General features: G+C 39.4%; 1 protein-coding gene across 2 annotated transcripts in view; it reads left to right on the top strand.

Annotated features, from left to right (window-relative positions):
* Positions 1–621: 621 nt before the first annotated feature.
* MTF2 (metal response element binding transcription factor 2) overlaps positions 622–16117 on the top strand; it is a 72620-nt gene continuing 57124 nt past the window's right edge. For both annotated transcript variants that reach the window (XM_027536484.1, XM_027536482.1), the window contains exon 1: positions 622–892. Coding sequence is in view for 1 of the 2 variants with exons in the window: in XM_027536482.1 (XP_027392283.1) it covers positions 888–892 (5 nt within the window). In the remaining variant the exon portion in view is untranslated. The remainder of the gene's footprint in view (positions 893–16117) is intronic.

Below are 16117 nucleotides of genomic sequence, written 5' to 3'. Positions count from 1 at the left end.
ATCTGCAGCAGAATATTCGTAGGTTAAGGGTCTGCTCTAGTACAAAAAAGTTTTATATTCCCAAAATAAACCACTTAGGACGAAATTATTCTCAGATTTCATCACAATTAGTAAGGATCTGCAAAGCAGATAAGCACAGAAATCTTTCATCGTCAGGGAAAAAAGTGAGAAAATCTCCTGATAGGAAGGAATTTGGAGCTGGACAATAATCGCCGAACAAAATGTGATTCTGACGTCCCGGGCCTCTTCCCCGCTGAATGAAATTCGAACAGGCCTCAGGATGAAGGTAAGAGATTTTCTCCATAGAAAGAAAATTGGCAGGGCAAGACGTAAGGGTTACCTTCCCATTTGTCAGGAAAAGAACATGCAACAGGAAAGTTAAACACAAGCCTTCCTCTGTAACAGAAACAGCCGCAGGACAGCGGATAGACCAGAGAACACGATTCACTATTGTGTTAGCGCCGGCGGCGGAAGGACTTAGTCCACCACAAAGTCAAAGAGTCCTTCTTTGTTCAGCTCTAGCCGCGGACGCAGAGCGCGGTGTTCTTCCGCGCTAGCTCCGCAGTCCCCGCCCCCTCGCGGCTCTGGAGAGCTGCCATTCGGCACCGGAGGCGCTCCGCTTTCCCAGAATGCACCGGCAGTCCGCGGGAAACCAAAATGGCGAAGGGTTGTAGCGAAGTGGGCTGTGTTTGAGGCCGGTGTAAGAACGCTCACTCTACCCCTCCCCAACCCTCGTCCCCACGACCTCGGTTTGTGCGTGTGTCTGTGCGGGGTGCCCGGTGGGGCGGGTGCCTAGTAAGTGCTCGGACTCGCAAGGGAAGCGCCCACGGGGTCGTGATTGGTTGTTTTTTCCTGTATGAAGCGGTTGGCACCACTGAAGTGACCGAATGAGGTGAGAGACCTTGGCCTGGGAACCAGGCTCTTCCGGAGGAGGTGGAGGGGGTGGGGAGAAGGAAGAAAGGAAGCAAAAGGGAAAGATGGAGGCTCAAGGTGGGGGTGGGGGCTCCAGTATGTGTATGGGGGTGCCTTGAAAAGAATGGATGGAAAGGAGTAGTCAGTTGGGTACTGCAGAAAATAGGGACTAAAGGAGCGAGCAGGGCATTGGGGGATGTCGGTTGCAGGAACAAGATGAAACGTTGAGACGGGGAAGCTGTGTTTGGAGGGGCAGGAAGGAACCTGGGGGCGGGAGACGGTTGGAGGGGCAGGATGAACCTGGTGATGAGGGGGTGGGGAACCGAGGGGAGGAGCCGTTAGGAAATGGGGACTGAGGGAGATGTGGGGACCTGAGTGAAGGGGTTGTCTGGGACCTTAGAGGGCGCAAAGGGAAGTAGCCGCTTGAAACGGGAGGGTGGTGAAATTGCATGGAATTGGAGTATGGGGATAGGGTAGAAGGGCAGGATGTGTGAGGTCAAGGGGAACACTAAGTAGAGCCTGAGAGCAAACCCTGCAAACTTAAAGGGAAGAAGTGGAAGGAAAAGTGTGAGATGGGCGAGAGGTACCTTATATTCGGAGCCCACCAAAAATCTGAGGCAATTCTTCTGTTTAATTAAGTCTAACTGTTAATGCCTGCTCGGATGTAGATTTGTATTATTGTATTCACTTTACAACTGAGGTAATTACGGCTTAAGAGATTTTAACTAATTTGCCAAGATTTCTTAACATGTTTTAGTAGTGCCAGAACTCTTAACTGTGTGTTTTACAATCTGGCGTCCTTGGTTGTTAGAAATTTTCTTGGGAAGCAACTAGAGGGAACAGATGAGATGGATTTATCGGGGTGATTTGACGAACTGTAAGGGTTCGAGAACAATGGGAAAAGGGGTATGAAATGCTATTCTATTCTTTAAAACATTTAACTTTGGTTGAAGATAGAGTCCATTTACTAATTCAAATATATAAACCTAGGTAGGCCTGTGTATAATGTAGGAAAGCACCATGTGAGGTCAGTATAGAACTAGAAGTATGTATATAGGGCTGATTTGACTCCAGATGCTCCGGTAGTAGTAACTTTCTCCTTCGGATTGATTCCAGGTGACCCTTCTGTACACCCTGGCTGTAGGTTGGTTTCAGTTTCATGTTTTCATTCTCGAGAATTTCTTTGGCAGTGGATTGCAAAGACAGTGCATTTAAAAGTATTTAGTGTGGATAAAATACAGTGTGCGTCAATTAATGAGTGACCTTTTCGGACGTTTGAAATGCTTTAAATGGAACTGATTTGACTAAGCTTTAAGTGCCCAGTAGTTTTAGCAAGGAAAGAGCTGATTTTAAATTTCTGTTATATTCTTGGGGCTTCCCTGGGAGCTCAGCTGGTAAAGAATCCGCCTGCAATGCGGGAGCCCCAGGTTCGATCCCTTGATATTTGGAATGTTGTTCACCCTCCAAGCAAACGTTTGAAGTGATAACTTGGGATGGGAATATGAGGTGAAGCTTTTTGTTTCTGTTTTTTTAGGTTTCCAAATATAAAAATCTATTTGAATTCACATTTTAAATTTGTTCACCTCCATTTTTTTTTAAGTGCTAAAAATATTTTAAAATATTTGAATTAAGAGTGCACCTGTTTCCTGATACTGCACATTCATGTCAGAGGGCATTAACGAAATCTATACCTACCGGGAAGAAGCGCACTCACAGTTTTAGAAGTAGAAGTATAGAAATCATCTGGCTAAACATTATATCTAGGCAAAACAATGTATTTAATTATGCTTTTAATTATGCCTGTTACCTCAGAACTCAATTAGGAAATTAATTTTATTCTGTGTATTTTGCTATGGGTCATAAACTCTTTGATGTCATGGATTATAAATAGACCTTTTCATTACATCTTTGACTGAAAGGATACTTTGCTTTATATTTCAGCATAATCTTTACATCTGACTTTAGGAAACTGGCAGTATAGTGAAATCTAGTTTAACAGATGGGGAAATTTGCCTCTGAGCATTTGCCAAGGCCAACATCTGTAGCTTAGTCGTTCTGAAAGTAAAATTTAACTCTAGCTTTAGTCAGTCTAAACTTCCATGAATGATATTTCTTTGTTGATATATTATGCTTTGTTTTCCCTGTTCTTCAAGATTTGTTTCTTGTAGCAAAATACAGTATATGTGTGTGTGTGTTAAGTTGTTTCAGTCCTGTCCTAATCTTTGCAACCATATGGACTGGAGCCTGCCAGGCTCCTCTGTCCATGGGATTCTCCAGGCAAGAGTACTGGAGTGAATTGCCACGTTCTTCCTGACCCAGGAATCTGACCCAGGGATCTAACCCCCGTGTTTTACATCTTCTGCATTGGCAGGCGGGTTCTTTACCACTAGTGCCACCTGGGAAGCCCAAAATACAGTATAACAACCCTGAATTGGACTATGATGGTTTCTCTGTGGATGTTTTTTAATGTGTTCGAGTAGTGTTCTCCAATGGAACTTTCTGCAGTGATGGCAGCTGTCTATATCTGCTGTACCCAGTATGGTAGCCATAGGCCCATGTGGTGTTAAACACTAGAAATGTAACTAGTGAGGCTGATAATTGAATTTATAATTTAATATACTTCATTTAAACTAAAATTAAAATGGCCATATGTGACTGCTGTATGGGACAGCACAGTATTGCATCCATTTATTAGGAATTGTCAAACCCATTAACCATGGAAACCACACGAACCCGAGGGTAAGGAACTATCTTTGAACTGAAGGGATTCACATTCTCTTTGTACCTTTTTAAGGTGAAGTAATCTTCATTTTTGCACACACCATGTCTTCTGTCATGTATCTGTTTTCACATAACATTGCAAAAGAATAATGAAGGTAGCAATGTCTCTTGTTTTTTTTTAAGATACAAGATTCTTTTTCTTTCGTCAAAAACAACAGAAATGGATTTTAAGAAAATTAGTTTACTTTGCTATTTAAAATAATTTGTTATTTTTACACATAAAATTTCAACACATACAAAATGAACAGAAAGAAGTATAAAGAGCTTTTTGATGGAAAATTTATACATATTGAAATGCAGATATTAACTCTACACTTTAATAGCTTGAGATATTATGCATGTTTTATATTTATATATACATATACTTGGAAGCTTCCCCGGTGGGGTAGCGGTAGAGAACCCGCTTACTCATGTAGGAGACATAAGAGACATGGGTTCATCCCTGGGTTGGGAAGATTACCTGGAGGAGGGCACGGCAACAAGAATCCATGGGATTCTGCCTGGAGAATCCCATGGACAGAGAGACCTGCCGGGCTACAGTCTATAGAGTTGCAAAGAATCTGATATGACTGAAGCGTCTTAGCGGGCAGGCACACAGTCATAAGGGAGAGGCAGCATTTTGGGCTTCTCTGGTGGCTCGGTGGTAAAAAGTCCACCTGCAGTGCAGGAACCTCAGGAGATGCAGGTTCGATACTTGGGTTGGAAAGATCCCCTGGAGGAAGAAAAGGCAACCCACTTCAGTATTCTTGCCTGGGAAATCCCATGGACAGAGGAGCTTGGGGGGGACTACGTCCATGGGGTTGCAAAGAGTTGGACACGACTGAAGTGACTTAGCATGCATACATACATAATTCACATGTATGTACCCTTTTAATTTACAATTCAGTGATTTTTAGTATATTCAGAGTTGTGCAGCCATCATCATTATCTAATTTCAGAACATTTTCTTTACCCCAAAACGAAAGTCTGTATTCATTAGTCAGATCAGATCAGATCAGTCGCTCAGTCGTGTCCAACTCTTTGCGACCCCATGAATCACAGCACGCCAGGCCTCCCTGTCCATCACCAACTCCCGGAGTTCACTCAGACTCACGTCCATCGAGTCAGTAATGTCATACAGCCGTCTCATCCTCTGTCGTCCCCTTCTCCTCCTGCCCCCAATCCCTCCCAGCATCAGAGTCTTTTCCAGTGAGTCAACTCTTCACATGAGGTGGCCAAAGTACTGGAGTTTCAGCTTTAGCATCATTCCTTCCAAAGAAATCCCAGGGCTGATCTCCTTCAGAATGGACTGGTTGGATCTCCTTGCAGTCCAAGGGACTCTCAAGAGTCTTCTCTTAACACCACAGTTCAAAAGCATCAATTCTTCGGTGCTCAGCCTTCTTCACAGTCCAACTCTCACATCCATACATGACCACAGGAAAAACCATAGCCTTGACTAGACGAACCTTTGTTGGCAAAGTAATGTCTCTGCTTTTGAATATGCTATCTAGGTTGGTCATAACTTTCCTTCCAAGGAGTAAGCGTCTTTTAATTTCATGGCTGCACTCTTTATTCTTCCCTACCCCTACCCTGGACAACCACTAATCTACTTTCTATGTTTGTATTTTGCCTATCTTGAATATTTCATACGAGTGGAATCATACATTTTTGAGGCCTTTTGTGTTTGGCTACTTTAACCTGTTGTAATGTTTTCAAGGTACATCCATGTTGTAGCACTTGTAGTAAGTACTTCCTTTTTATGGTTAAAATATATTTCATTGTATGGACATACTACAGTTTGTTTATTCATTCATCAGTTCATTGACGTTTTATCTCCACTTTTTGGCTATTAATGAATAATGCTACTGTACACATACATATGCAGGGTTTGTATGGACATGTACTGCCATTTCTTTTAGTTACATAGCTATGAGTGGAATTACTGGGTCAGATGATACCTCTGTATTTAAAGTTTTGAGGAGCTGCCAAACCATTTTCCAAAGGCCCTGGACCCTTTTATAGCCTCACCAGCAACTACAGGGGTTCCATTTTCTCCATATTCTTGCTTATGCTGCTGCTAAGTCGCTTCAGTCTTGTCTGACTCTGTGCGACCCCCATAGATGGCAGCCACCAGGCTCCCCCGTGCCTGGGATTCTCCAGGCAAGAACACTGGAGCGGGTTGCCATTTCCTTCTTCAGTGCATGAAAGTGAAAAGTGAAAGTGAAGTCGCTCAGTCGTGTCCGACTCTTAGCGACCCCATGGACTGCAGCCTTCCAGGCTCCTGCGTCCACGGGATTTTCCAGGCAAGAGTACTGGAGTGGGTTGCCATTGCCTTCTCCAAATCCTTGCTTATACTTGTCTTTTTGATTATAACCATCCTACTGGATGTGCAGTGGTATCTCATTGTGGTTTTGATTTGCATTACCCTGATGGCTAATGCTGTTACATGTTTTAAACCCTGTGGTTATTTGGGTTGTGGTATGTCTTGTTTGAATAACTGCCTATTCAGGTCCTTTGCCTCTTTAAAAAAATTGGATTCTCTTTTTAGTGAGAGTTGTAAGCATTTTTGTGTATTTTGAATCCAAGTCCCTTATCAAATGTATGATGTACAGTTATCACCTGTGGGTTGTCTTTTCACTTAATGATGTCCATTGAAACACAGAAGTTTTCAATTTTGAAGATGTTTGATTTATCCCCTTTTTCTTTTTTGCTTGTGGTTTTTTTTGTTATTACTATCATTTTTCAGCTGTGCCGAGTCTTCATTGTTGCTGAGGCTTTTCTCTAGATAGGTGTATCAGTTTCTCATTGCGGTGGCCTCTCTTGTGGAGCATAGGCTCTAGGGTGCCTGGGCTTCAGTAGTTGCAGCATGTGGGCTAGGTTTGTAAGGTACTTGGCCTCTGGAGTGCTGGCTCAGTAGCTGTGGAGCTTGGGCTTAGTTGCTCCGCAGCATGTGGAATCTTCCGGGATGGGGGATCGAACGCATGCCTCCTGCATTGTATTCTTGACCACTGAGCTATCAGGGAAATCCCTTGCTTGTGCGTTTGATGTCATACCTAAGAAACCATTCCCTAATTCCAGTACAGTTTTGACAAATGGATATAATTATATATATTCTATCATGGTATCATAGAATATTTTTTTCTTCCTAGGAAGCTCACATGTAGCTTTTCTCAGGCTCCTCCGTCTCCCTAATTACAATTCACTTTAATTTATATAATTCACCTAATATAAATACTGGAATCTTGGCAGTATGCATATCTGTTAAAATTTTTGTTTCATAAAATTGTAACTGCAGTCTTAGCTTGAAAAATTCTATTCTACAAGGGATATTATAGTAGTGGCTTAAGAATCTTAACATTATGTGGTGACAGTCCTAACCAACACTTTAAGGGTGTAACATAAAGGTTTTTTTAATGGCTTGTGAAGTCAGTTCTGTTACTTTGAATGGATAAAACTGAGTAGGGACTTAATGAGTTGTTGTTCAGTCACTCAGTCTTTGTGGCCCTGTGAACTCTAGCATGTTTACTTCCAAATGTTCCCTAAGATGAGGATACAAAAATTAGGGGAACAAGGTAATGTGAGGGATTCTTGTGATGATGGAAATATTAGTATCTTGACTGTATTGATGTTAATATTTTTGCTTGTGATATTATTATGCAGTTTTCAAAGATGCTACCATTGGATAAGAGTTACACAGAATCTATTATTTCTTACAGCTGCTTATAAAATACAATTATCTCAAACTAAAATGTTTGATTAAAAAATAAAAATTAGGGGGACAAAAATGGACCAAAGCAGGCATAGCAAGACGAGGGCAAATTTGGTTTGGTTTCAGTTGGTCAGGTTCTAAAAATAGTCAACTTTTGTTTTTCTCTACTCTTACTAATGAAGTTTATATTGCAGATAAAGCTCCCACAATTTTTTTAGGTTGTAGTGGGGGGTTGAAGTGGAAAGACACAGTTATCTACTGGAAAGTACTGAATGTTCACTCAGAAGATTTGGGTTTTTGTTTAATCTACTAACTCTGCAGCAGTTTTAGTTTCTTTACTTACGAAACAGGGATGTTACCCACATATGTTATTCACAGGATTGCTGGGAGGGTCAAGAAGGAAAATAAAGGAGAAAGCGCTTTAAAAACTCTAGGTCCAATGTAATTGTTTAGTATTATTTTCCAAAATCTTTTTCCTGAAGAGTTGTATAGAACAAGAGAAGTACCTATGATGAAACCTATACATTAAAAACACCCTCTGCAACTTCCCTCTCCAGATGACGAGTATGTCAAATAATGAATAATTTATTTTTCCCTATTCATAAGTATGACTTCAAACATGTTAGCTAAATTGCCATGTATCCTGTTGAGTATACTATTTTTAGAAGTGTTACTGAACTGCATGTTGAATTTTTAAAAACCATATTAAAATTTGAAAAATACCAGCTCTTGGTATTTTGGGTTGACCAGTGCTGCTAACTCACCTTAGATAAGCACCCATAGAACTGAAAAACCAAACCAAAACAAAGACCAGTTTCCTAGAACTCACACCCTAGAGATTCTGATTTGAGAAATTTGGTGCAAGCTTTTGTATATTTTTGTGTTTAAAAATTCTTCCCAGTTGATTTTGTTTTGCAGCCAGGGTTAAGAAGTACTGAATTTTGTTCTGGGATCAAGTTTAGGAACTTAGCAGTTCTTACTAAAACATTACTAAGAGCTTACAAAAGGAAGACTAATAATAGACATGTTTTTCATACTTGAAAATTATTTTAGTACTGTTTCCATCATACTCATTTAAAATACTTTAAATAAGAGGTTAATAAAGTAGTTAATGGAACTTTGTAGACTGGGGACTTTGCGAACTGTTAAAGGTTTTGTAAAATTGAATTTGCTGCTGCTGAGCTGCTGCTGAGTCACTTCAGTCATGTCCGACTCTGTGTGACCCCATAGACGGCAGCCCACCAGGCTCCCCCGTCCCTGGGATTCTCCAGGCAAGAACACTGGAGCGGGTTGCCATTTCCTTCTCCAATGCATGGAAGTGAAAAGTGAAAGTGAAGTCGTTCAGTCATGTCCGACCCTCAGCGACCCCACGGACTGCAGCCTTCCAGGTTCCTCCATCCATGGGATTTTCCAGGCAAGAGTACTGGAGTGGGCTGCCATTGCATTTAGGAGCTATGAATTAGAGAATTCTCTTTTCAGGGAAACATTTAAACAGAGGCTAGATCATCGACTTATTTAGGGATATTATAAGGAGTGTTTTTTTTTTTTTTGTCTTTCATTAGCTAGGAAGTTCTTAATTAAGGTTCTAGATTATAATGAAAACAGTGGGCACTGGCTTTCCTTTAGGTTGATGGGAATTGTCAAGGGGAATTGAATTATTCCCCAAATCAAGTTTTTCCTGAGTGTCCTCTTTTATGTTTTTTCTAGGTCTCACAGTATTTTCCACTTCATGTCTAAATCTGTCTCTTAGATTTTTCTTTTTCAAAAACAGGCTTCAGAATATAATCTTTTTCCTTTTTTTTTATTTCAAGAGTTTTTGCTATTCATTTAGAGAGGAACAAACAAAAGTGGTCATTTGCAAAGATTAAAAATTTAGAATATTCTTGTAGTATTCACTGGTGCAGTGATTCTCAAATTTTTTGGTCTCAGGAACCCTTTACAATACCCCCCCCCTTTAAAAAATATTTGTTTGTTTTTGGCAGCATGGGATCTAAGTTGAGGCATGGCTCAGGGGCTCTCTAGTTGCAGTGCGTGGGCTTAGTTGCCCTCAGTCATGTGGAATCCTAGCTCCCCAACCGGGGATGGAACCCGAGTTCCTGCATTGGAAGGTGGATTCTTGACCACGGAACCACCAGGGAAATGTCCCTGTTTTACACTCTTAATTATTGAGAATCACAAAAAATTTTTCAAGAGTCATCTCTTAATATTTACTGATTATAAATTAAAACTAAGAAAATTAAAAAATGAGGATACTTATGTATATACCCCATTAATCTTAAGAGTGAAATCATCACATAGCATTTGGCCTCTGGAAAATTCCACCCTACAGTTGTGAGAGAATGAATGAAAAAGGCAGATATGTCTTAATATTTAGAAACTAGCTATGACTTTGTAGACCTTGTAGATCCCTAGGGACCATACCTTGAGACTTTCTGCTCCAGTCTCCTGTTTCTTTAGGGAGTTAGGGTGGTTTTATGCATTGCATGGTGATTAACATTCCTAACCACCTCTCCTTAGGCAGATTTTTGTCAATTCCTGGAAAAAACTTGAGGCTCTCAAACATGACCTCCTTCAACTTCTGCCTTTCATATCTACCAGCTTAACTGTAGGTGTACCCACCCTCACATCAGAAGAAATGTATCTTTTTTGATTCAAGGCTATTCTTTCCCTTAAAGATTCAATTTCTCTGACTTGTGTTTTCAGTTATCTTCTAGTATCTTCCTTTCATATTAGAAAAATGGTCAAGACTCTTCATACTTAAATACAGAAAAAGGCATTCAGCTTAACCTTGTATCCTCATGCAGATGTTTGTAGGCTTCTCTTTTCTATGTAGTCAAGCTCTTTGAAAACATAGTTTCAACTTCAGCTCTCATTTAGTTTTATTATTAGATATTTTATATATATATATCCTTGTAGAAAATTTAAATATGAAAAAACTTTAAAAATTAATCTGTCACCCTGACAGCTACCAAAAATGCTTTTTTAAGTCTCATTGCCTTATTTCTAAGTTTATTTTTCATTTATGCTAAACACTTTAAAATTTCCTTTAGTTGGGTAATGCATGTAGTTGACTAAAAGTTTCAGAGTACAGAAACAGAAGGATTTAAAATCAAAAGCTACAGTCTTCAGGCCTTCTGAGTCCTGTTTTGTGAGGGAATTGCTTTCTTTTTAAGTGTTACATTTCTTTGTTCTGCTCATTATTTCCATAATGCTAAATGATACTTTTTATACTATTTGATTTATTCACTTTAGACATTTTGCTGGATAAAGACATTCCTGTTGCGGTAAAGATTCAGTTCACTTAGGCCCTACATCTCTTTTCTCCTTTCCAGTTTTGGGTTTTCTGTTGGTTAGTTCTTTAAACTTAAACCTTCTTTCATATTCTGTCAGCTTTAGACTTTATTCCTCTACTGTAAGGCAAGTTAAAAAGTCCCTTCCTTTGCTTTGATTTCTCTTCCTCCTTCCACTGCTTAATTTTTATCTTTACATTCCTTTTCAGTCTTAATTTTTTTTTTCCTTTTTGTAATCCAGACTGGTTGCTCTCTAGATTTTTTTCATGGCTGCCATTATGGGAATTCTCTATGTTGCTCTCTTGGGTTGGGTGTTGTATTTCTTGCATCCCATGATTTTTCTTTCTTGGAGGATATTTCCTCACTTTACTAGAGCCAAATCCTCAAATCTTGGTTTAAGATCTTAACATTTATTTTATATACCTTCAGTTTTTCAAATTTAGTTTGGTTGATTGGGATTCTAGTTTGAACATTATTTTTCTGCACAATTTTGAGGCAATCCATTGTCTTAGAGAATCTAGTGTTTCTCTTAAGTCTAATTCTGATTCTCATTCTTTTGTAAGTAACTTGATTTTTCTCTTCGGAAGTTTATTGAGTCTCCTGTTTTCATTGTTATGCAGTTTCATGTGAATTTAGGGTTTTTGAAAATCAGTACCTTGAAGTCTTATCATTTTGAAGATTTCTGTCGTCTTTCCACCTTGGGAAATTTCCTTTTGGTTCAATTCAGTCTCAGTCGTGTTCGACTCTTTGCGACCCCATGGACTGCAGCGTGCCAGGCCTTCCTGTCCCTCACCAACTCCCGGAGTTTACCCAAACTCGTGTCCATTGAGTCGGTGATGCGATCCATCCTCTGTCATCCCCTTCTCCTGCCTTCAATCTTTCCCAGCATCAGGGTCTTTTCAGATTTCCTTTTATTATTATTTAAAAAATAATCCCTCACATCTGTTAGATTGACTGTTACCAAAAAGTTGAATAACAAGTATTGGTGAGGGTGTAGAGAAAGGGAATCCTTGTGCACTGTTGGTGGGAATGTAAATTGGTGAAGCCACTACGAAAAACAGTATGAAAGTTCCTCAAAAAATTAAAAACAGAACTACCATATGATCTAGCAATCCCATTTCTGGGTATTTATTTCAAGAAAATGGGAGCAGGAACTCGAAATGGTACACAGTTGACCTAAAAGGACACAGGTTTGAAGTGTGTGGATTCCACCTAATGTGGATTTTTTTCAATAAATAAGAGTACCTGTATTTTCACTTCATAGATCTTTAAATTAACTAAGCGTTGGGGGAAAGTTTGTTTGATTAGAGATCACAAAATGTGGAACCAAATGAACTAGAATTTGATTATAATTCTATCCAAGACTATTTCAGCTTATTGACTTTGAGTTATCAGTTCCTTTGTTTTTGAGTCAGAAATAGGAGCACTCAGCTTTTTGACTGTGCATTGGTGTGGGGGTTGATTGGTGGCTCTAACCTCCAGCTTGTTCAGGGGTCAACTGTATATACTTCCTATGTTCATTGCAGCATTGTGTTTATAATAGCAAAGACTTGGAAACAACCTGAGTGCCTATCAATGGATGAATGGATAAAGAAAATGAGGTAGGGTTTTGTAGGTGTGTGTATAATGAAATATTCAGCCATTAAAAAGAATGAGATCTTGCAATTTGTGGCAACATAATGTTTGGATCTTGAGGGCATTATGCTTAGTGAAATGAGTCAGAGAAAGATATTGTATGATCTAAAACAACAATAGCAATCAAAAAACCTAAGCTCATAGATACAGAGAACAGATTGGTGATTGCCAGAGTTGTGGGCTATGGGTGTGGGTTGGACAAAATGGGTGAAGGAGGTCAAAAGGTACAAACTTCCAGTTTGTAAATAAAATAACAAAATTATATCCCCAAAATAAGGTTTGGGGATATAATGTACAGCATGCTGCTGCTGCTGCTAAGTCGCTTCAGTCTTGTCTGACTCTGTGCAACCCCCATAGATGGCAGCCACCAGGCTCCCCCGTGCCTGGGATTCTCCAGGCAAGAACACTGGATCGGGTTGCCATTGCCTTCTTCAGTGCATGAAAGTGAAAAGTGAAAGTGAAGTCGCTCAGTCGTGTCCGACTCTTAGCGACCCCATAGACTTCAGCCTACCAGGCTCCTCCGTCCATGGGATTTTCCAGGCAACAGTACTGGAGTGGGGTGCCATTGCCTTCTCCAATGTACAGCATAGTGACCTATAATTAATATGCTGTATTGCATATTTGAAAGTTGCTAAGAGAGTAGAACTTAAAAGTTCTCATACAAGAAAAAAGATTGTGACTGATGTTAACTAGATTATTGCTAACTGATGTTAAACTAAACTTTTATTGTCATTTCAAAATATATACAAATATCAAATCATATTGTATACCTGAAACTAGTATAGCATATGTCAGTTGTATCTCAATGAAAGAAATGTTAACTAACAAAAATAAATTAAGTGCTGTGGAAATGTATTTCTAGATAGGAAAAGGTGTTTCAAACTACTGTTAAATGTCTTTTTTTAAAGGCTTATTACAGAGCAGTATATAGAGGAGACCTGATTTTTGGGGTGGAGGGCTATGTAATTCTTAAAATTTATTGACTTTAATTGGAGGATAATTACTTTATAATATTGTGATGGTTTTTGCTCTACATCGACATGAAAGTAGAACATATTTTTAGAGATGATAATATATATCCACACGGGTCAAAAAAATTTTTTTTTGTCCTGTGCTATCTCTTGGTTGATGGCCTCTTTTCTTTTATATTGTCCATTTTCTTGATGATTTACTCTGTTCCCCACCCTCACTCCCCAATATTCCGGGATATTGACTTATTTTTCCTGTTCAATTAAACTTTTTCTTAAATCTTATTTTTAATTTCTAGGGGCTTGTTTGTGGATTCTGATTGTTCCTTTTTTACATCGTCATGTTTTCAGTTTTTGGATGCAACATATTTTTTATTTTTTTCTATGTGTATTTTTAGACTCTATTTATTTGCTAGCTAGCTGCACTGAGTCTTAGTTGCCACACATGGAATCTTTGATCTTTGTTGCAGCTTGTGGGATCTTTAGTTGTGGCATGCAAACACTTAGTTGTGGCTAGTTTCCTGACCAGGAATCAGTCCGGGGTCCCCTGCATCAGAAGTGCAGAGTCTTAGGTAGTGGACCACCAGGGAAGTCCCTGGACATTGTCCCCCCCCCCACCCCACTTTTTGGCAATTACGAATAATGCTACTATAAACATACATATGCAGGGTTTGTATGGACACGTGCTTCGATTTCTCTTTTAGGTATGTAGCTATGAGTGGAATTATTGGGTCAGATGATACCTCTGTTTAAAGTTTTGAGGAACTGCCAAACCATTTTCCAAAGGCCCTGCACCTTTATAGCCTCAGCAGCAACAATGAGGGTTCAGTTTCTCCACATCCTTGCTTGTACTTGTCTGTCTTCTTGACTATAACCATCCTTGTGGGGAACTTACCTGTTGGTCCGGTGGTTAAGAATCCTCCCTCCATTGCAGGGGACATGGGTTCAATCCTTGGTCTAGGAATTAAGATCCCACATGCTGTGGAGCAACTAAAGCTGCACACCACAACTATAGTCCCCATGTGCTGTAAATACTGAGCCTGTGCTCTGCAACTGGCCAGTCCCATGCACTGCAACAAGAGAAGCCTGAGCACCACGACTAGAGAGCCCAAGTGCTGCAGCTGCTGAGCCTGCGAGCTCTAGAGCCCTTGCTCAGCAGCTAGAGAAAGTGTGCGTGCTGCAACAGACCCAGCACAGCCAAAAAATACAAAAAACCAAACCATGCTAGTGGATGTGCAGTGGTATCTCTTTGTGGTTTTGATTTGCATTACCCTGATGGTTGATGTTGTTGAGCATGTTTTAAACCTTATAGTTATTGGCCTGTTGTATACCTTCTTTGAAGAACTGTCTATTTAGGGCCTTTGCCTATTTGAAAAATTGGATTCTTTCTTTTTTTTTTTCCACTGAGAGTTGCAAACATTCTTTGTGCATTTGGGGTACAAGTCCCCTATCAAATGTATGATGGGTAATTATTTTCTTCTGTGGGTTGTCTTTTCACTTGATGGTGTCCTTTGAAGCACAAAAGTTTTTGATTTTTGATGAAGTTTAATTTATCCCTTTTTCCTTTTTCACTTGTGCTTTTGATGTTATCTGAGAAACTTCTAACACAGAGTCACAAAAGATTTACATTCTTTTTTTCTAAGAATAGTTTTAGGTCTTATATTTGATCTGTGATCCATTTTGTGTCAATTTTTGTGTACCGTGTGAAGTAAGTATCCAGCTTTATTCTTTTTTTTTTTTTTTTTAATTTTATTATTTGTCAGCTCTGCTGGGTCTTTGTAGCTGTGTGGGCTTTTCTTTAGTTGTGGGAAGCAGAGGCTATCTACTTGCCATCCACAGGCTTCTTATCGCAGTGGCTTCTCTTGCTGCTGAGCTTAGGCTCTAGGGATTTGGGCTTCAGTAGTTATGGTGCACAAGCTCAATAGTTGTGGTGCACGGGCTTAGTTGCTCCGTGGCATATGGGATCTTCCTGAATCAGGGATCAAACTCCTGTTCCCCCCATTGGCAGACGTTTCTTTGTCACTGAGCCACAAGGGAAGCCCCGGCTTTATTCTTTTTACATTTACCTATTCCCTAGAACCGTTTGTTAAAAAAAATTCTTCTTTCTCCATGAAATTGTTTTGGCAGTCTTTTCAAAGATCAATTGATCATAAATGTAATAGTTTGTTTCTGGATGCTTAATTTCATCCCACTCATTTACTTTTGTGTGCTTATGCCTGTATCATAATGTCTTCATTACCATTGTTTTTAAGTTCTGAAATTGGGAAGTACTCACGGTAGTTTTGTCATTCTTTTTCAAGGTTATTTGGGTATTCTTTGTTCCTCGCTTCATGTGAATTTTAGGATCTGTCAGTTTCTGCAAAAAAAAAGGCAGCTGGGATATTCATTAGGTACTGCTTCAGATCAGTTTGGGAAATATTGCCATCTTAACAGTGTTAACATCTGTGAACTTAAATGAGTTGACTTTCCATTCATGTAGGTCTTATTTAATTCCTGTCTCTGTTGTTGTGTAGTTGCCATTGTACAAGCTTTCCACTTTTTGGTTAGATTTATTCCATAAATATTTTGTCCTTTATGGTGCTATTGCAAATTAAATTTTTTCTTAATTTCATTTTCTGATTGTTCATTGCTAGTTTATAGAAACAGTTGATTTTTGTATGTTAATCTTGTATTCTGCAACCTTGCTGAACTGATTTATTAGTTTTAGTAGTTTGTGTATGTGTATATGTGTGTGTATTCTGAATCACTACTTGAGTTTTATAGCATACTTTTCTCTCATAGAATCAGTTTTGGTGACATCATGAATATTGATGACATTATTTCTTAGAGCTAATCTATGAAAT

Source organism: Bos indicus x Bos taurus, chromosome 3, assembly GCF_003369695.1.
Source record: "Bos indicus x Bos taurus breed Angus x Brahman F1 hybrid chromosome 3, Bos_hybrid_MaternalHap_v2.0, whole genome shotgun sequence".
NCBI lineage: Eukaryota > Metazoa > Chordata > Mammalia > Artiodactyla > Bovidae > Bos > Bos indicus x Bos taurus.
This window is presented reverse-complemented; position numbering and strand designations above follow the sequence as displayed.